The 21,413-nt window shown below is 51.5% G+C and overlaps 1 protein-coding gene across 4 annotated transcripts in view; it reads left to right on the plus strand.

Moving 5' to 3' along the window:
- The first annotated feature begins 6,609 nt into the window (after positions 1-6,609).
- The window catches only part of FGFR2 (fibroblast growth factor receptor 2), a 115,736-nt gene continuing 100,932 nt past the window's right edge, over positions 6,610-21,413 (plus strand). For 2 of the 4 annotated variants that reach the window (XM_085602738.1, XM_085602747.1), the window contains exon 1: positions 16,531-16,642. In XM_085602738.1, coding sequence (XP_085458864.1) covers positions 16,590-16,642 — 53 coding nt within the window. In that variant the 5' untranslated portion in view covers positions 16,531-16,589. Of the gene's footprint in view, positions 7,088-16,528; positions 16,643-21,413 lie in introns of those variants that run through there. The other 2 variants (XM_085602755.1, XM_085602764.1) reach the window with 2 other exon arrangements.

A 21,413-nucleotide genomic window follows, 5' to 3' on the forward strand; every position in this document is an offset into this window, starting at 1 on the left:
CTTTTTCTCTCCATTTTCAACTCTGCATGAAAAATATTTTTCCATGTGATGGAAAACCCTCTCCCAGAGTCCTGGGGCGCCATTTTGAAAGGGACCCCATGCTCCCAGCCGTGGTCTGCTTCACACTGCCCTCCAGGCTGGTTTGTGCCTGGCAGATACCCTTCTTTACCAACATACCGACCCCGCCCATGTCACAGAAGTTTCCACACTCTTCTTTTCGCACACTTCCGCCACCGTTTGTGGCCTAACATTATTGTGCATTTGTTTATCAGTTCTATAAAACGCTCCCTCGCCGTGAGGCATTGTGGTTACTTCAGCCACACCACCGAACTCCCCTGGACCGACCACCGCTGTATCCACTTCACCTTCCAGAAACACACCACACACCACCGCACCCAACAGATCCCTCGCCGCTGCTGGAGCAAAATCACCGAAGACCAACTACACGCAAACCTCGCCCTCAGCCCACCCACCGAACCCTCCAACCGACGACGCTGCCCACAGCCTCAGATGCTGGATCGACGACTGCGCCAACACCCTTGCCCCGCTGAAGAAACTCTCCAACAGAGACACCAGCAAGAGGGCCAGCTGGTTCACCCCAGAACTCCTAGCCTCCAAGCGAGCCTGCCGGAAACTAAAGAAGCAATGGCACAGTGAGCAGACTCCGGACAGCCACGCAGCCCACAAGGCCGCCATCCGCAACCACCATCACCTCATCAGGACTGCCAAGAGGACCTCCTTCAAAGACCGCCTCCACAACAACGCACACAATAGGAAGGAGCTCTTCAACATCGTGAAGGAACTTTCTAACCACAACTCAAACACCAACGACATCCCGCCGTCGCAAGCCCTGTGCGACTCCCTCACCACTTTTTTCCACCGCAAGATAGCAGACATCCACGACAGCTTCAACACCCAGACAGCCCCAACAGACATCAACACAACAGACTCTCCGCACACCATCGACAAAGACCCCCTGCTAGCCTGGGCCAACGTGAGCCTCGATGACACCATCAAGACCATGAGCACAATCCACTCCGGCTCCCCGTCAGACCCACTCCCGCACCACATCTTCAACAAAGCCAGCAGCACCATCGCACCCCATCTGCGCAACCTCATCAAACTCTCCCTCGAGACCGCGACCTTCCCAGAGAGCTGGAAACATGCCGAGATCAACGCCCTACTCAAAAAACCCAAGGAGGACCCTAGAGACCTCAAGAACTTGCGGCCCATCTCTGCTTCCGTTCCCGGCCATGGTCATCGAGAAGATCGTCAACAGACAGCTAACCCGATACCTTGAAGAAAACCGAATGCTGGACCCTTCCCAGTCAGGGTTCCGCAGCAACTACAGCACCGAGACTGCCCTCATCGCCGCCACAGACGACCTCAGGACCCTGCTGGACAACGGTGAGACAGCGGCCCTCATCCTCCTGGACCTCTCCACCGCCTTAGACACCGTCTGCCACCGCACACTATGCGCACGCCTCCACGCCGTAGGGATCCGAGACAAGGCTCTGGAATGGATCACCTCCTTCCTCTCCGGCAGAACCCAGAGCGTCCGCCTCCCCCCATTCCGATCCGAAGCCTCCGAGATCATCTGCGGCGTACCCCAGGGATCTTCCCTCAGCCCGACACTGTACAACATCTACATGGCCCCGCTCGCACACGTCGCCCGACAGCATGACCTCAACATAATCTCCTACGACACTCAACTGATCCTCTCCCTCACCAAGGACCCCATCACCGCCAAATCCAACCTTCACGAAGGAATGAAGGCCGTCGCCGACTGGATGAAGATCAGCCGACTGAAGCTGAACATGGACAAGACGGAGGTCCTCATCCTCAGCTCCAACCCTTCAGCCTGGGACGACTCCTGGTGGCCGACCGCACTGAGGGCAGCCCCGACACTCACCGACCACGCACGCAACCTGGGAATCCTCCTCGACTCAACGCTCTCCATGACCAAGCACATCAATGCCGTCCCCTCCTCCTGCTTCAACACCCTCCGCATGCTCCGCAAGATCTACAGGTCGATCCCGAGAGACACAAGAAGAACAGTCAGCCAGCCCTCGTCAGCAGCAGACTCGACTACGGAAACGCCCTCCACGCGGGAGCCCCGACCAAGCTCATCAAACGTCTGCAACGCATCCAAAACGCCTCTGCACGACTGATCCTCGACGTACCACGCCACAGCCACATCCCCCCACCTGAGAAACCTGCACTGGCTGCCCGTCAACAAGAGGATATCCTTCAAGCTCCTCATCCATGCACACAAGGCACTCCACAAGACCGGCCCAGCCTACCTCAACAGACGACTTTCCTTCTACATCCACAACCGCCAGTTCTGCTCCGCCGACCTCACACTCGCAATCGTACCACGCATCCGAAGAACAACCACTGGCGGGAGGTCCTTCTTACTAACCCTGGGCGTAGTTCGCGAAGTAGCGCTTCGCGTAGCTACGCAAAGTGCACTTCGCACTACGCGAGCTACGTGTAGCACTTCGCGAACTGCGTAGTACCCTGTTCGCACTGTGCAAGATGTCGTTTTCAATGATTGCACAGTGCGGACAAGCAACCGGCACTGTGCAACCATTGAAAACGGCATCTTGCACAGTGCGAGCTGTAGTTTTCTGCCGCTCAAGTAGATTTTTACTCGAGCGGCAGCTTTCTCAATGGGGACTGGTAGTTTCTCATCGCGAGCTGTCGCGAGCATACGTGACCACTCGCAATGGGAAACCTGACCTCCCCGCGTTGAGAATCTCGCCGGGAGGTTTATTTTCCACGCTTGCGATGGCCAACTTTATGCTGCTGATTGCGAACGAGGAAAAAGTCTCGCCGGGATGTCATTTTGCTTGCTCGCGGTCGCCAACTTGACATTGAGGAGCACGAGCAAGCAAAAAATGACCGCTGCACTACGCAACGCTACGCGTGTTTGCACTGTGCTACGTGCAATTCGCGTAGTGCGAACGTAGCGCGAACGTAGCGTAGTGCTTTGCTCAGGCTTACTTCTTACACCTCGCTGCCAAGACATGGAACACCCTCCCACTGAGCCTACGACAGACCCAAGACCTGCTGACCTTCAGGAGGCTACTCAAGACCTGGCTGTTCAATCAGTAGCGCCCACCCCCCAGTGCCTTGAGACCCTCGTGGGTATGTAGTGCGCTCTACAAATGATTGATTGGTTTAAAGAGAATAGCAAGTTACAAATCGCAACCCAAAGCAAACAAAACTGACTAGGACTGGATTGTAGCATTAAACAGGTAGATGCTTCTGGGAGATGTTCATGTTGATACAGTATGTACTGAGGAGAAATAAGTCAGTGGGTTTTCATGTCGCAGCGAAACAGATGCGTTTCTAGACGTTTCCTGGCATTCACAGACTGTCATTTGTGGCGTGTGAAGGCATTGTGAGCGTGTGCGAACACCCACGGAGTTGTGGCCAGCCACAGCCCTCCCCCTCCCTTGAAAGAACCCCAGCTCCCAGCTCAGGCCTTACCGCTGCTAAAAATGCACCCCCCCCCCCCACCCCCCATCTGGTTTTCCAAGGTTGGGTGTGGGGTTTGCGGTTGGAAAGTCCTCACTTTTAGTGTGTGACTGCACTGCACACCTACATCCAGGCTGTTGCGGCTGTAAATCGAACCTGCGGTGTAGGACGCACGCAGACCCGGCCGGGGCACCTCTGGGCTGGGCTCTTTTACCACGGGGTCTCTGAGTGTCCGAGTGTTGTTGTTGGCGCTGCCCTGCACCTCCGGTCTTATATGGGAGGGGGCCTGTGCTGCGCTACTTGTAAACTACTGTTTATGTTCTGTTAACGTATGGAATGCAAAGCAGCGGAGGGGAGTGACGCATCTCTGTTTGCATCAGCATGTTTATCGATAGTTTGAAAAATTGCATTTGTCAATTTTGAAGACCCAAGGACCTATTTACAAGCCCCTTGCGCCGCCAGTGCGTCACTGTTAATATGGAGAAAAAGGTGACGTGCCGGCAGCGCAAGGGGCTTGCAAATAAGTCCCCCCCCCCCCCCCCAGTCTTTTGATGTTCGTGAACAGGTGTAAGAAGCTCGGTGTGCTGAGCTGCCACTGACCAGAGCTGCGCGTGACCCGCATGTTACAGGCTCACCTCCCATGAACTCATAACACAGAGCTGGGGAGTAATGTCCACCATCACATAAACTAAACTCAGCCTTTCTTTATTTACGGTTGATGAAATGAGTACCACTGAGGAGGATGGTACTTCCCATCAGCACGCTAAAATGTCCCAGCCTTTCCTTATTTGCTTTTTATTATTATCACCGTTTTTTTATTGCAGTTTTATGTAGCTCAAAGTTTGCATATAATGGCATTAGTGCGCTTTACGTGAGAACCAGATTCTGTTACACGTTTTTTGGGCAGGATGAGATTAAATAATTCGCCCAGAATCACGGGATCATGAGCCGAGGCGGGGACTCCAGCCCGGCCCCCGGTTCCAAAGCTGGCAGCTCTGGAAAGGAGAGCCGTCCATGTGGCGAGTAACGCCCGTCAGCATGCTGAACCGGCTCCATCTTTATTTATAAGTTGATACAAATGAGTACCACTGAGCTGGCTAACAAGGGTCATCGGCATGTCGGCCTTTTATTATTCACCTGTTGCTAAAACGAGTACCAGCGAGTTGAGTAGAAGCGCTCCTTAGATTCCGGGGCAGATTTATGAGCCCCTTGCACCACTTTTGCGTCTCTTTTAACATGGGAAAAGTGACGCAAAAGTGGCGCAAGGGGCTCATAAATCTGCCCCCGAATGTCTATAGTTACCGGATGATGAAAGGAGTGCCACTGAGCTGGTTACTTTAGTAATGACAATCAGCACTCTCAGATGCCAAAGTCTTTATTTAAAGGCTGATGAAACGAGAAACATTGATTTAGGTAGCAACACCCTGGGCACGGCCGCTGAACCGAAGGCGGTGATTGGTCAGGACCGTCGGGGTGCTGGCGCTCACTACTTTTGTTTGTTTCATGAAAGCAGGCAGGCCGGATTAAGGGGCATATTAGCAAGCCAGGCGATAAAATTATAACTGCCGCTAAAACGGCGATAATGGGCTTGATAATATGCTCTATGGAATTCCAATTGAAACCCAGGTTAGACGTCCTTCACATCTAACATGGGCTTCAATTGGAATTCCATAGAGCATATTATTAAGCCCATTATCGCCGTTTTAGCTGCCGTTTTCTGCCGCTAAAGCGGCGATAATTGTATCGCCTGGCTTGATAATATGCCCCATAGAGCGGATGGGACAGGTTCCCTGTTTCTACATCTGTGTTTGGGCGAGAGTAGGGGCAGGCATTGATAGCCTCATTGCTCACATTCTTTCATTGCTCACATTCTGTGGGGTGTTAACAACTGTTAATGGCCCTTCCCCATTTGGAGTGGAGGGGTCCTAATGTCAAGGTGATCAGTTAGTACTTCCTCGGAGGGCATTAACCAGTTAGCGCTTTGAGCGGTATGCAGGTGCACTTGAATATGTCGGCCTCGTGAGAAAAATAGGTTCATTTTTGACTGTTTGAAGAGTTCATATTATAGTATATGGGACTTCTTTCCATTAACATGCATCCGGCTTCCTCAAGTTTAGAGCAGTTTGCAAAAAAAGAGTGGATTATCTGTGGATAGTGCACGTAAAAGAGAGGTGGGCGGGGTTTGGGCGTGAATGCTTCTATGCTGAGCCTAGTGGGAAACTGCTGGGGTTCACTAGGCGCTCTGCTGGGGTTCACTAGGCGCTCTGTAGCAGACGCCGGATAGTGACTGTTTGACAGATGAATTGGGAAACTTGTGCTTTAATCCCGGCATGGTGCTCCGCACACTGTGTGATACTGGGCACATTGTTTAGCGCTTCGGTCCGCTCTCTACCAAGGAACAGCAGCCCTTCGTAACGGGCGCGAATCTGGTGATTGGTGCTAGATGTCATGCTGTTTACTGTTGGATCGTATGTCTTTCCCAACGTCTGAAAATGTGGCCCAGCGGTTATTGTATGTGCAACTAACTGAACCGGCCAAATCCTAGCTCTACTGCTTGTAACACTAGACTTGGTGTGTGATTTTAGGCACATCGCTAGAATTTAAAGACTTTTGTAACAATATTGCCCGACTCAAGGGTGCTGCGTTATCTCATCTCGAAGGATGGTAGGGAGAGAGGGCCCTACGGGCATGCATGACGAAGGTGTGTTGTATGCATCGGTCTCTCTCATGCACACACGCCTTTTGGCACCCGAGTTGCGTTCCTGTCTTAGCCGGTCGTGAGGTGAATTGCAGTTCGCCTCGGAAGTAAGTTTTACTAATGCTGATAACTTTGATTGACACATTTTTTGCACCCGCTCTGTCAGCGAATATGCGCGGTGATTGCGTATCGAGCCCCTGATGCTTGGAAGCGGTAGTTATGGTTCACCAGGCGCTTCCCTCCGCAGCCTCCTGGGGGCGCCCGGTGAGAAGGAGAGCAGGGTTTGTCCCCTGCATGGATGCGGCGTAGGGCCCGGTGCCAAGCCCTGGGACACAAGAGGCTCGAAGGGCTGGATTGTGATTGGGCGGCGGGTAGTGGGCGTGTCCCTGCTCGGGTTTCACGCTGGGGGAGTGGAGGCTCGGCCTCTAGTCCCAGACTTGGCCCAGACCTCGATGAGAGCCGGTCCCCACAGTCCCCTGAGCGCCTGCCTCACCGCTGGAAACTTTTTCAGCAACTTTAGGAACTTTTGGAAACTTTTCAGGAGTGCTCTGAAACTTCCAACTCTTCTGGGATCTTGACGCCCCACAGTTTGAAGCGTGCCCTGTTCACTGGATCTGGACAGCTGTTGGCAGACGCGCCCTCGGAACCAGGGACCAGCAGCCCGGCATCTCCCAGACTTGGACCTTCAAGCCCCGGACCCATCATTTTGCCATGGCTACCTGAGGATCCCGCATTCCTGCCGGTTTCCCGCGGAATAGGCTCTTGGATTAGCAGTATTTTCCTTTTCTATCAATTTTGGGGGGTGACAGACGCGCCCCCCACCTAACTCTGGATAGAAGCACGTCCTGCACCTCGGCCGCCCCAGAGGTGGGGGCCTGCGCCGGTCTTCGCCCCTCTCCACGCCAGGTAAGTGTGCCAGGCTATGCCAGTGAGATGCAGTGCGCTGGTGCGCCTAGCTCCGGCCGAGAACCGGTTCTGTGGCTGGGAGGAGGGACAGCGGCGCTTTCTTTACGCTCCCCTGCGCGCTGAGGAATTTCTCGTGTTTCTTACGTCTTGTGCCCGCAGCCGGTTGGCTGGACTCTCCAAGGTGTGCCGGCGGGGCGGGGGGCTCACGGGAGCCCGGCTCTGCGGCCGGAGTGAAGTGCGCGCAACTCCAGGCGCAGCACAATGCGCGCAAAGCGAAGTTTGCGCAAGTTCGTGAATGTTATCCCAAAAATAGCTTTGGAACATTTGTACCTTTTGTTTTTTAATAATGTTTTGTTGAGATGATAACAAACATAGTCGATGCGTATTTTGTAACATTCAAAGTAAGAGGAAGTTTACATTAAACATGAACCTATGTTTTCCGATAAACATAGATCAATGAATGAACCCGGTGCGCTGGGTGAATTACGAATTAAGTAACGTTAAATGAGTTTTCAACTTTTTTAACGTTACTTTATTCGTCATTCACCCAGTTGGGAGCTGTGCCATGCCAAACTAGCTTGAATTTACAAGTTGTACACTGTAGAGTTTCTATTTGTTACTGTTTGAACTTTTGTGCTGGACAGAATTGATATAAATTTGATGTTTATGTTTTGGGCTATAAAACTGCGATTGTTTTTTTTCACCGATTTACAGTCGAAACGTATCTTAGTTCTAGTTTAAGCGCTATAAGATCACGGTTTATTGATGCCACCGTTGTCCGATCACATCTTAGCTAATTTCGAAACTGAGTGTCGCTGGACAATCACGATATATCGTAAACCCAGGTTATTTGCTGGAAGTTGGAAAGTGTCTATTCAATGACATCAAAGTTCGAAAATGGGCGCCGTGCTGCTACAACTCGCCTGCATTCCAAGCTGAAGTATGTCATCGCAGTGTCACTGTGCTTGAAGCGATGTTGGACAAACACGACTTGCACGAGTTGCATATTGCACGCTAACGCACCCCTTTTTCGAAACGCTACTCGCGCCGGAGTTTGGAGTTGTGTTGAATGCGAACTTCTAGTTTACGATTGTGTGCTGCAAGCAAGACTCAAAGAAAAACATGTAGTTTACCAAAACACGAAAGGGCGCTTTACTCAAGCACACTGAAATTGATGGGGATGCCGAGTGCTGTGCGATGTAGTTCTTGTGTGTTGTGACTTATGATGTATCTAAGTTCAGTGTGTGCTGCACGTGTAACTGAAATGTGTTTGTGGTTTCCCTAAGTTCTGCAGTATACCAGCATTCGGTCTATACGTTGTTCCAAAGTATAGCGCTGCATAGCCTGGCCTCCATCTCTAAGCACCGCATCTGTTCACGCTCTATGGGACTTGGCACAAACAGAAACGCATCCGACCCACGCACCGTTCTTTGCACTAAACACGGAGTGGGGTAGTTTGGGGAATTGCCTTAGGCGACTGTCGCCCCGGATTTAGCGCCAAGAAGTGGTTACTGAGGAACTCTCAGCAGGTGATCATCAGATGCTTTACAAATCCCAGTGCTTTCACGTGCCAGATGTGGTGCGATGGAGCGCGCGCAGGCAGCCGGGGCAGCGAGGGACACCGAACAATGGGATGTTGTACAAGTTACAAAATCATGTTATGTTGGGCGAATTTAGATACTTTTGCCCGCATTCTTAGATACGTAAATGAGTTCCTCTACCTTAGCACTTGTCTTACTTCCACGATTCATTGTAATGATGGTTTCTGCAGTTTCACCGGGGTATCTTTGATAAGGTAGCTACACACGCATCAATGTTAAGGTCTGTTTGGATCATACATACATATGACCCCTCCGTCGTCTCTTCGTGCGGCTGGGATCAGCACTCGGGGACCCCTCCACTTCAGGGGCTCGAGGCTGGGATCAGCACTCGGGGGACCCCTCCACTTCAGGGGCTCGAGGCTGGGATCAGCACTCGGGGACCCCTCCACTTCAGGGGCTCGTGGCTGGGATCAGCACTCGGGGACCCCTCCACTTCAGGGGCTCGTGGCTGGGATCAGCACTCGGGGACCCCTCCACTTCAGGGGGCCGTGGCTGTGATCAGCAATCGGGGACCCCTCCACTTCAGGGGCTCGTGGCTGGGATCAGCACTCGGGGGACCCCTCCACTTCAAGGGGTCGTGGCTGGGATCAGCACTCGGGGGACCCCTCCACTTCAGGGGGCCGTGGCTGGGATCAGCACTCGGTGACCCCTCCACTTCAGGGGGCCGTGGCTGGGATCAGCACTAGAGGGGCCCCTCCACTTCAGGGGCTCGTGGCTGGGTTCAGCACTAGGGGGGCCCCTCCACTTCAGGGGGCCGTGGCTGGGATCAGCACTAGGGGGGCCCCCTCCACTTCAGGGGGCCGTGGCTGGGATCAGCACTCGGTGACCCCTCCACTTCAGGGGGCCGTGGCTGGGATCAGCACTAGGGGGGCCCCTCCACTTCAGGGGGCCGTGGCTGGGATCATCACTAGGGGGACCCCTCCACTTCAAGGGGTCGTGGCTGGGATCAGCACTCGGGGGACCCCTCCACTTCAGGGGGCTGTGGCTGGGATCATCACTAGGGGGACCCCTCCACTTCAGGGGGCCGTGGCTGGGATCAGCACTCGGTGACCCCTCCACTTCAGGGGGCCGTGGCTGGGATCAGCACTAGGGGGACCCCTCCACTTTAAGGAGTTCGGCCTGTTTGACTGTTTCTGTTCAAATGATGTTTTTATAGGGGATCTTGGGGTCACTGTCGCTGTGTAGGGTTGCTGCGCAGAGAAGCCTCGTCTTCTCAGCACTTTATTACCCTCTGTTTTTCCGCAGTTTCTGCCATAGCGAGGCCTGGGGGTAACGGGGGCTTGAAAGGATTATATCCGTTGCTGGATCTAAAGCCATCTCTTCGGAAGTGGTACCCACGCTACCCTTGGCATAGCGGGGTGTTCGGAAGCTGATGCAGACCGAGGGGGCACTTACAGGGACATCCTTTATTAATACCGTTTTTTTCCACTTTTTGGTAAGTTGTCACGTACTCACTACAAAAATACTGCATGATGACTTTATCAAACTGCCCCACACGGAAACCCACTTGCGAGAGAGCGGTTTAGGGGCTCTTTGCCACACGGATGCGACCCAACCTGGCTACAGTTGCACGTTTGGTTGGATAAGCCTGGTACGTGACGCATGTGCCGAAAGTAGTCCCTGGTAGGCGGTGCATGGCAGGTGTGGGTAAGGATGTTCCCGGCACAGGAGTGCGCGTGGCTGAGATTGCCCGTGCCGCAGGACACTGCGCGCGCCACGGGCTTCACGTGGCGAGTGGGAGCCATGAGGGGGTGGACAGTGGGTGCGTGTGACGGTTGTGTGCTCCAGAACAGGCCGCGTGTGGCACTATGGCTCCGGGTGCACGTGTTTATGTTACACAGATTGTACTTGGCACAGGTCTTCATGTGGGAGATGGGTAATGAGGCACAAACCTGCACGTGGCAGAGTTTGCCCCTGGGACAGAGCTGCATGTGACAGGTTAGTGCCTGGGACAGAGCTGCATGTTACAGCGTGAGTCGCTGGCATAGAGCTGCATGTGACAGGTTAGTCTCTGGGACAGACCTGCATGTGGCAGGGGGAGTCGCTCGGACAGAGCTGCATGTGACATCGGGAGTCGCTGGGACAGAGCTGCATGTGACTGGTTAGTCCCTGGGAAGGAGCTGCATGTGACAGCAGGAGTCCCTTGGACAGAGTTGCATGTGACAGGTTAGTCCCTGGGACAGAGCTGCATGTGACAGTTTAGTCCCTGGGACAGAGCTGCATGTGACAGGGGGAATCCCTTAGACAGAGCTCCATGTGACAGATGTGTCCCTGGGACAGAGCTGCATGTGACAGGGGTATCGCTGGGACAGAGCTGCATGTGATAGGGGGAGTCCCTTAGGCAGAGCAGCATGTGACAGGTTAGTCCCTGGGGACGAGCTGTATGTGACAGGGGGAGTCGCTTGGACAGAGCTGCATGTGAGGGGGAGTCCCTTGGACAGAGCTGCATGTGACGGGGAGTCCCTGGAACACAAGCTGAGCGTGGCAAGGGTGGTCTCTGTCACGTGGATGTATCGGGCCGGTTTTGCAATTCGCTGACACCGTGGCAGTGACACGATCTGTAAACTCTGATCTTCAGCTATAAAACTCCACGACCGACCCTAGTGAACAGCCTCACAATCCAGCCTTTGTGCCTGTGGCGACCCTGTCTCCGTGCACGGACGGCGTCGGCTCCTGGCAGAGCACGGAGTGGGGGCGGCGCTCTCTGTGGTGTTTGCCCTGTATAAACACCCCTCCCAGTCTGGACTGATTCTACACATCTGCAGCTGATGTGTGCACAATTGCCCATTGTTCCATACTTTAAAGTGCACGGTGCAGGCTGAGCCCCCTTTACTGGGGAGGGGGCACGTCGGTGGGGGGTGGGAAGGTTTCCTCAGCAGGTTGGGACCTGTCAAAGGCGGGGGGGGGGGGGTATGGTGGTGGGAAGATTTCCTCAGCAGGTTAGGGCCTCTCAAAGGCTGGTGGGGCTGGGGAGGATTCCCTTGCTGTACTTGTGTCAATATCTCGCCCTGCTTTCCTTTAGAAGCACCGATCTAGTGGCCTTACACATGACTGACCGTGACCCCGCCTTGCATGCTCTTCAGAGGTGCTGGGCCGTGTCCTGGCGTGTTGGCAGGTCTGCTGTAGGCAAAGGAACAGTTTTATCAAGCACAACTTTGTTCTGGTGCAAAGTTACAAAAAGTGATGCAAACTTGTGCAAAGTCTTGAATATCTAAAGCCCATTGGGCCACTTCATGGGTTAGCCTGACATGTGCTAACTCTGCCCCGGTATGACTGCCTTCAGAAACGCCAGTCAGTCCCTCGCCTGGCTCTGTCCTCGCTCTACGGGCCTTTCAAAAGCTCTGGACCAGGGCCTGGCATGTACCTGTCTCCAACATTGCCTGAGGGGTGACCCTGACATGTGACTGACCCAGGGCCAGCCCAGCTTGCTTCTCCTAAGCAATGGTGTTGCATGTGACTCACTCTGCTCCCCTCTCCTTCCTTTCAGAAGCTATGACCAGCAGCCTGACTGGTCAGCAACTCTACCGCAGTGCATGTGTTCTCTTAGGGACCAGCCTACCAGTGACGAGTGTGCAAGCATGCCATCCATCACAGATGACGTCCTAAGTGCGACGGGTATGCCCAGACGTGGGTCCCTTGCTCACTGTGCCACAGGACTCAAACTATACCTCACAGATGAGACATAAGTAGGTCTAAACTGGTCTGGGGTTGCTTGTGCCCGTTCTTGAGGGGGTCTCTTCTGGCAAGTTCTGGATAAGCTGCTCTCATGCGGAGAAGGGTTGATACTTTTTTTGGGTGGCGTTTTATATGGTGCAAACTAGCCCTGAAGGTATCAGAGCGCTTTACATTAGCACCAGTTGCGTTGCAGACGGACACATTCATTTTTTGTTAGGCGCAGGGAGATTAAGTGATTTACCCAGAATCACAAGATGTTGAGCATAACTGCCGAGACTCGAACCAGGTTCCCCAGATTCAGGTCGGCCGCCCAGCCGTTAGGCCACATCCTCTCCCTTAATACTGATTTGCATATGGCATTCCTTTGTCTAGAGTTGCATGGTGGGTGAAAAACTATGGAATGGAATGCGGCCCGAAGCGATTGCCAATGGCTGAGACTATTTCAAGCATTCCATCGTCTTGTTTTTGCAGGTGACTGACTGAGCGCTAGACCTTCTTGCTTTTCAGAAGCACTGACTGTACCTCACTTGCCTGCCAGGCCTCCGCTTGGCCAGTCAGCCCGTCTCCATGGTTTCTCGGTGGTGCCTCTTGAACTGGTGTCCCGGATCTCAGAAACCACTGCACCGCACGTCTGGGCAGCAGCACATGATAATCAAATATAATAATAAAAACCGTTTTCTGTTTCCACGGACCACACGCAATATTTTGCGAGATTTTGAAAATCGGGCACTAGGTTCATGGAAAGTTTTGTCCGTAGGAAAAATAAAACGTCTCCACCGACCGCACCTCCGAAAGACTAGTCCTGTAAGCCTGTTTCGAGGCAGCTGAAGGCTCAGCTTGGAGTCAGTCTCTTGCTATTCAAACTAGTTGTACTCCGAGTTACCTTCCCCGTCCCATGTGGGTGTCCAAAATGGGTTTATCGTCCTACTTTCCCTCTTTGGAATTCAGCTTCGAGAGAGCACGTTGACAGAATTTTCTTAGGAGAACGAATTATCTCAAAGTTATTTGATGTCAGACATGTGCACGTGAGTAAAACATCCACCGAGGGGGGCTTATCGACGAGAGACCCCCATAAAGCGGTGGGCCATCGAGCACGCGCTGCGGCTTTCCCAGGGGGCTTCAGGAGTATCACGGTGGTCGTACTGCGTGTGTGGAGTATACCAAATGCCCCCTGAAGAGAGGGGGGGGGGGTGACCCCTGTCAATGAGTGGAGGACCATCACGGGGATGCTGTAGAACGCGCGGGGCGAGCAGTCTTAAGAGAGAGGCCTGCTGTGATCAGAGACCCAACTGCTAGCGTCAAATGCCACAGCAAAAAGGAGCTATATTTGTATCCGACATCTCTGCTGTGTGTGTTTTGTACCCAAGGAGGTGACAGTCAGATCTGTCTTCGGTGTGATTCAGAGAGGGGCAGCCCGTGGTGATTCCTGTTCGTATCTCACCCGAGCCTTTCTTGGAGTTAGCACGAATCTGGCATCGCTCCCCAATGTCAGGCCTCTTTGAGAGGCGCCGCGTAAATACAGTAAGTGCTTGCACTGTAAAACCTGCCCCCGTGCTGCTCACTACTCCCCATTACCTACCAGCACTGGTGTGGCTAGCTTGCCACGAGGCCTTATTCAAGCAGGGCCCTCTGCCTACTGGTTGAGTGGTAAAAGACGGCTATCACTGGGATAGATCGGGCCCTACAGGCCTGGTTACCGGATAACTCCAGTCCTGGGCACTGTTTTCATTTCATTTCATAGTCTGTAGCACTGGCTCGCGGGGGACTGCTACTTGCGAGTGCTGTGAGCTGAGCAGGAAGGGTGCATTGAGGCATGCTGGTTCAATTAGTTCGATTGAAGGCAACCCTGCCTACTGCTCCCACAATGCAACAGGTTGTTAAATGAAAATACTGCCCAGGAGCATTGCTGTTGGTGATAAGGGGTCTTCTAGGGTCCTTTCATGATGTAATGGTTCAGCCTGTGAAAACTAGTTGCACTGTACCCTCACTGAAACTTTGCCTGCCTTTCCTCCTTGTGACATTAGTGATGACTCCACAAGTCACCATGGGCAGAGTGCTCTAGCACTGGGATTTTTTGTGCAAATATTTTTTTCAGCTGAGTAAATGAAGTCACTACAAACTACAACTCCCAGAATCCTTTTGGTTATCGAATGAAACCCAAGACGGGACCAGTGGGCCCTTTGTGAGGCGGAGTCCTCTGGTAGCCTTACTTTCCGAAGGGTTGTATCTCCATGTCCTTAGGAGGGCCCCAAATGCATCGGAGATCCGTTAACTCAGAGCAAGAGGCCCCTGTGCCTCATGTGAGTCTGTGAATATGGAAGAACCCACCGTGGCGACCCCTACAACACCTCCCCGAGCACCCGGACAGCCATAGCGCATCGCCAGGTTTCTTTCGAGGAGCTCGGTCACCCGGGGGGACCTCCGCGCGCACACACGGGAAAGCAACCAAGAGGAACTCCCAAAATAAAGGTTTGTTTCTTAAAGAACAAAAGTGGGGGTGTCTCTGGTGGAATGGAGCAGTGACCCCTACGATGGGGAAGTGGTTCTATCGGGAGTGACTCTTCTTTCTTCAGTCTGCTCTGTCGCTGAAATCCCTTTGTTTTATTGATTTAGCAGTACCGACGCGTGGTGATGTACAAGGAACTTAGAAAGTACAGAATGTATGAGGAAAAGCACAACGTGAAATACAAGACGGCCGCGAACAAACCGTTACAAAGGAGCCTGTCACCAGAACCCCTTGTACCGGTCTGACTCCTGGTCACAACACACTTGCGCCTTTCTTCCTCTCTGACCGACGCGTTGTGCGGTTGCGACGGCGCTTTTTATTGCATCGAAGTAGACAACGTTCAAATGTTACATTTGTTTGTAAGAATAAGTGACGGCCAACGTGGTTTATCGTGCCGTAACGCCTCCCTGGGTTTCTGGGGGATGGTATGAAATATTAGCAGGAGGGCGAATGCTTTCTTGACGTTTTCTGAACCTCGTTGGGACGCCAGGATCTACCATAATGACACACTTGTCTAACTCGACTGGCGTTATTCCGGTCATTGGCGTCTTCTCCTCAGAGGGAAAGGCGCGTGTCCCACGTAAATCTACGCACGCATACGTCATCAGTCCCTGACGCACCCGGGCCATACACAGCCTGCCCTCTTATGAGTGACACCTATGCTTGTTGTTATACTATTATTGTTGCGCTCGGTGTTGTGCGCAGAGCTTAGGTACATTAGGCGTGTTTCTTTAGGGTGTGAGGTTTATACATTCAGAATCCAGTGCTGCTCGTTTGTCATCGGATATGGATGTAGTTTTCCCTTCAAAACTCAACAACTCTCTTTTCGTGGCCTTGACTCGTTGTATACATTTTCACAGAAAATGAACATGTATTGTGGCCCATTACATCACCCGCAACCCCCATTTTGCTCCATATAATTGACGACGCCCCCCAAAAAGGGGGCAGCCATTTTGATTCCTCTTCTTTGTGCTCACACTAGCAGTTCCCTCGCAAACTCTGGCTGACACTCGGCACAGATCCGTTTCTGTAAAAACAAAAGCTTTGACCTCATGCTTCGTGGGGTGCAGGGAAGGGGGCTACAGTGCTTGTCTATTCGCCCCACGAAGGGGGGGGGGGGGTAGAGGGCTGACAGTAGCCCAGTCCTGATCGGGGTGTGCTTGAGAAAGGAAGCCAGGGGCTCACTTTGTCAAAGCTGAGCTGCAAAAAGCGGGGCCTCGTCCCTCTGTGCTGTGCAGAATTAACCCCCACTATTGTCTGCTGTGTACCGAGCCCGCACTCTCCAAATCCCCCCCAATCTCTGCTCTCTGGCATCTAAAAGCCTGTCTGGTTTGAATAGAGGGCAGCCTGGCAGCCCCTGCACCGCTCCCTGGAATGTCAATTTAAATGTAGATTTCGAGGCCTCCCCTCCCCCTCCGAACCCTGCTCTATAGCTGAAGGCCTGGGATGGGAAGCCGGGGGGATAAGCCCCGGTCTCCCAGGCCTGCAGGGGCATTCAGAGAAATCCCACAATGCGCCTGGGAACAAAAGGGCTGCAAACTGTCTCCACAGAGGCCTCAGAATTAACAGGTTTGGAATACAAATGGAAGGCGCGTTAATTGTGCTTTCCCTGGCGCTGTGCGCTTTTAAGAGCACACCACGGCTGTTGTGCTTTCTGTGGCCACCTCGATGGCATGCGTTCATTTTATGAAACCGAGAAACACTAAACCTTCACTGAAAGATGCCGGCCAGAGCTGTGTTGTCGGAGAGTGGGGACGCGACTTTTTCAGAGAGGTGTGTAACAGCCGAGCCTGTACTAGTGCGTTAAAAGGGCGGGACGGTGTGGTAGCGGGTTGGTGTGGGAGTAGTGCGACAGTACTGTTGAGGCAGTAGTGTGGTGCAAGAATTATATATTTCATCATATTACGTACATTGTGATGAAAGGAGTTCTCTTTCGATAGTGGCCACCTAGAAGTCTAGATGCTGAAAAAGTAACACGGTTGAATGCATGCGTAGTTCGCTTTCCGCATGCCTGGGTTGGAAGTTGTGTGAATTGCATGTTGACGCCTGTGGTGTCAATGAATGAAAGTCATGTCACAACCAAGTCATGTTACAACCTTGTTTCCATGTATGCTTTCACTGTAGTCACGCGCTGCTGAACGTTACGGTGCACGTAAAACAGACGTACACAATTGTATGGCATATAAGTCTCAGCAGAGCGAGGACACAAATAACACGTGAAATATGTACTAATTGCTAAACATGAATACCGGAATGCTTGCTGCAAGAAGAAAGTCTGAAATTACACAAGAAAAGACGAGGAGGGGGTTAAGCAGCCATTGAAAAAACTTTTATATTGGCCCGCTTTCCACAGTGCAATGGAGGGTAACACGAGAGAGGACAGAAACTGACAGAAAGGAGTCAGAAATGTCAGCTTGCCACTAGGATGATTAAAGTGGCAGGAGGAACCCAGAGTGTAATATGCGAACACACTCCAATCCAGCAGCTTGGTCCAGGCCTCCGAATGCCGTCTGACTGTGGTAGTGTGAGTTCTCTCGTTGTGTCAGCTTTGGTGGTGTGTACACTGCTGCCAGCTAAGAAGAAATGATTCTTCGTAGGATCAGTGGTGCAGTAAACCCTACGAGATGCTTATTGTCATGGAGACTGTTTCAATTGGCCCTTCCTACTCCTGACGTAGACGCGCTTACGTAAGCAGAAGAGATGGTAAACAACTAGGGGCTGTGACAGGGGCACAGCTTATGATTGAAAAGGTGGCCAGGTGTGGGTCCGCCACCGCCCTGCTCTTCTTCTGTCTCACTTTGCACATGTTGTAGTCACAGCAGGTGAATGTAAGTTGCAGAAACAAAGTATTAGCTGTGGTAGATGTGTTCTTATTTCTGATAGACTTCTGTTTGCGATTTCCAGGATTTACAGAAAGTCAGAACTTTGCCTGCACTCCGGTTTGTGAACGTGAAGATACGAATAGGTATTTTGACATTCCAATTGGATTATAGTAGAAAATGGAACGTTATGAGTGGGATGCCACAACATAAAATACACAGGGATTTGGAAAGGATAAGCATAAGGTGTTTTTTATGGAAAGAAACGTTGTTACTTCTGGAAGAAAGTCTAATGGTGGAGGCCACACGGAAGGATATTGAATGGTCGTTTATTGGTCTTGTTATAAACGAGAATACTGCCAATTTTGGAAGAGGATTTAGAGAGCGGATACTATATGAACGGATACTTTCAGAGACAAGCGCTTGAGAAATCTAAGCCCTGAAGAAGCCGTTGGTTTTATCCCGACCACGGCGAAACGCGTTGGCATAAGGGATTGGAATTAACGAAATTAAAAGAAGATGATCACTAGAATCTAATTGAATTGTGTTTTGAGTGTTGTTCTAGTTGCATTAATTGAATTATGTTTTGATTGGTGTTTTAGTTGCATTGCTAAAAGCGTTGTATAAGCTGTGTGCTCCGAAAAGTCTGTATATTTGTTTTGATCAGTCCTTTGGATTGAGTTTAGGGAAGTAGGGTGTTCTCTTCCCCCCAAAAATCTTTTTGGACGCACCAGAAATATTGAATGTAGTAGAGCAATAATAGGTGATTACCATATGAGCGCCATTACCTTTTACACCCAACAGTGTGTACTCTTTGCTCCAGAGTACCTGTTTGCTGCTGAGAAGTGCTGGTACGTTCCCATTAAATCATCCCTGCATTGCTGAGAAGTGCAGGTACTATCCCTTCGAAATGAAAGAACAGGTCCTGAGTACCGGATAGCACCTGTCTATTTAAAGCAATGGTGAGGGCTGCAGTGTGTGGATTTATGTGGGAGTAGTATAGTGTGAATTGACATGGGTGGAGTGCAGTATAGTGTCAATTTATATGGGAGTACAATAGAATGATGTAGTGTAAAAGTGAAGTGATGTCAGAGCCTTGTATTGTGGGCTGATTTGGGGGAGTGTATTGCAGGTTGATGTGGGAGTAGCATAATGTGAGCTGATGTGGGAGTTGTGCTGTATAGTGTTGGTTAATGTGGGACAGCATAGTGTGGGTTGACTTGAGAGTAGTCCAGAATGACTTTGGGGAGGCAGAGATGAATGTGGGCGTGGTGTAGTGTGGGTTGATGTGGGTGATATGGAGGGCCCTATAGTGTTGATTGAGGTGTGAGTTGCATAGAATGATATGGGAGTGTACTGTGGTTTGATGTTGGAAAAGTGTAGTGCAGGTGGAGAGCAGTGCGATTGATATGGGAGTATCATGGAATGCGGTTGGTGTAGTGTAGTGCACTGTGGGATGATGTGGGAGCAGTGAAGTGTGAATTGATTTGGGCAGTGTGTTGTAGGTCGATGTGGGAGTCATGCAGTGGGAACTGATCGGGGAGTAAAGTAGGATAGTGTTGATTGATGTGGGAGAGTGTAGGGTGGAGTTAATTGAGAGTAGTGTAGGTGAATGTGAAAGTAGTGTAGTGTGCTTGCTGTGGGAGTGGTGCAGTGTGAACTGATGTGGGAGTAGTGTAGTGTTGATCATTGTGGAAGAGTGCAGTGTGGGTTGATGTGGAAGTAGCATAGATAGATATGGGAGTAGTGTAGATTAAATACGGGAGTAGTGTAGTGTGGGTTGATGTGGAAGTAGTGTAGTATAGTACTTATTAATATTGATGGGCGTAGTGTGGATTGATGTGTGAGCAGCATATACTAATATGGGAGTAGTGTAGATTAACGTACGAGCATTGTAGTGTGGGTTGATGTGGTAGTAGTGCGCTGTGGGTTGATGTGGGTGTAGTGTCGGCTGATGTGGGTGTAGTGATGAGCACATGGGCCTGTCTGAAATTCTTGGGTCTGCTGGACCGACAATGGTTTCTCTTACTCTCCAGCTTAAATAGGGGTTCCTTTCGGAGACTCCAGCGAGAGAGGGGTCCGTGAACCTTGGGGCGAGAGGGAGTGTAGAATGGCACTTCTGGCCAGAAGTCAGATTTAGTTCAAATGGGGCGATGATCCCCTAAACAAAGGAAGTTGGAAGGCGGCCAACCGTCCCCTGCACTCCAGGACCTCCCCATCATTCGGCAATTCAGGAAAGGACTCAGGTCCTGGCTGTTTGAATGAACAGTTCATCGCGAAGCAGTCCGCAACTCCAGCGCCTCGAGGTTCTCACGGGTGATATGCCGTGCTTTATAAATCCTGATTGATTGATTGATACTGGTGTTCGGCGCTGGTCGAATAAGAGCTACTGACAGCCGCCACCATAGAGCCCTTCGGGGTCGGAGAAGGCAGGGAAAGTGCCAATAATTGGGGTTTCATCTCTTTCTAGTACTGCGCATCTGTTGCCTATTAGACTAAATCAGCTGCAGATGGAGAGCCTGGCCTTGAAAAATGTGCAAAAGCAACGGTCATCCAGGGGGAAAAAACCTACAGTGACCGCGTTCACCCAGAGGAACAATGCACTATAGAAACCAATGCAAGCAGTGCCTCACGGGGGAATAGGCACAGGGACAGTAGAAGCCTACAACATTCACAGAGAAAAGTTTGGCACAACTACTACACAAGACTAAAATGACTGCTAAATGGTTCTTCAGCAGCACACAAGTGAATGGAAGCTCGAAACTAGCCTGCCACCCCCACCCTGTCTTGGAAGATCAATGTTTCATGTCCCCCAGCAAATATATCCAAAGCAGTAACGTTGATATTGCAAGAACCACAAATGCCACCTAAGGGCGCCATCTTGGGTCAATCACAAGCACAGATAGGCTTCAAATATGAGGAGAAAAGGCCAAGAGTTGTTTTCATGGAGAAATATGGACAATAGTTTTACAAAGTCAGAGTACTGGCAGCAGATTTACCAGAAAATAAAGAAAAAAGAGAAGCAGGCAAACAAGAAAAAGAACTTTGTATGATAGTGGACGAAGAGAAGAGAAAGAAAGATCGGACTAACCACATATAGAGCTGCATAAAATGCTAGACCAACTTTCCGCTCCCTCACACGCACACAATAGCCCCCAAAGGATAAATTGCTTACAATGAGACCCTCTTAACAACAAAACTCAACCCAACGGCCAGGCGCTGAGCCTTCAGAAACAAAGGTACTTGCAGCGTCCTACTCACTTAAACACAACTTGCCCCATAAAGGTGGCATAGAAGCGTGGGCACAGTTCAGCCACCATGTAGAGAAAACACCGACCAATACACCTGACAGGCCCATGGTAAAAGAGTATGATGCAAGGGCACCAGGAGTCTGGCCATGACACATCCCAGAAGGCCTCTGGGTGCTTAGGGCCCAGGGAGGACACATATGCAGAACGAGGCTATACGGATTCTGATAACATGACATGAAATACATAACATGCTATACCCCCCACCCCCCCCCCCCCCCCCCACTCCCCTCCCATGGCGATGGAGAATGTTCACAAATTCTACCAGAGGACAGATTATGGGTGATCTACTTAGAAGAGGACCGGGTGACGTTCTATTTTCTCAGTATGCATATAGCGCCTTCTTAATCGTGCTGGGAAAGAATGGAGCTATAGGACAGCTGCCCGTCTGGCACTCCTTAGGACCCCTCTCTTGCT

Source organism: Triturus cristatus, chromosome 1_2 (genome assembly GCF_964204655.1).
Source record: "Triturus cristatus chromosome 1_2, aTriCri1.1, whole genome shotgun sequence".
NCBI lineage: Eukaryota > Metazoa > Chordata > Amphibia > Caudata > Salamandridae > Triturus > Triturus cristatus.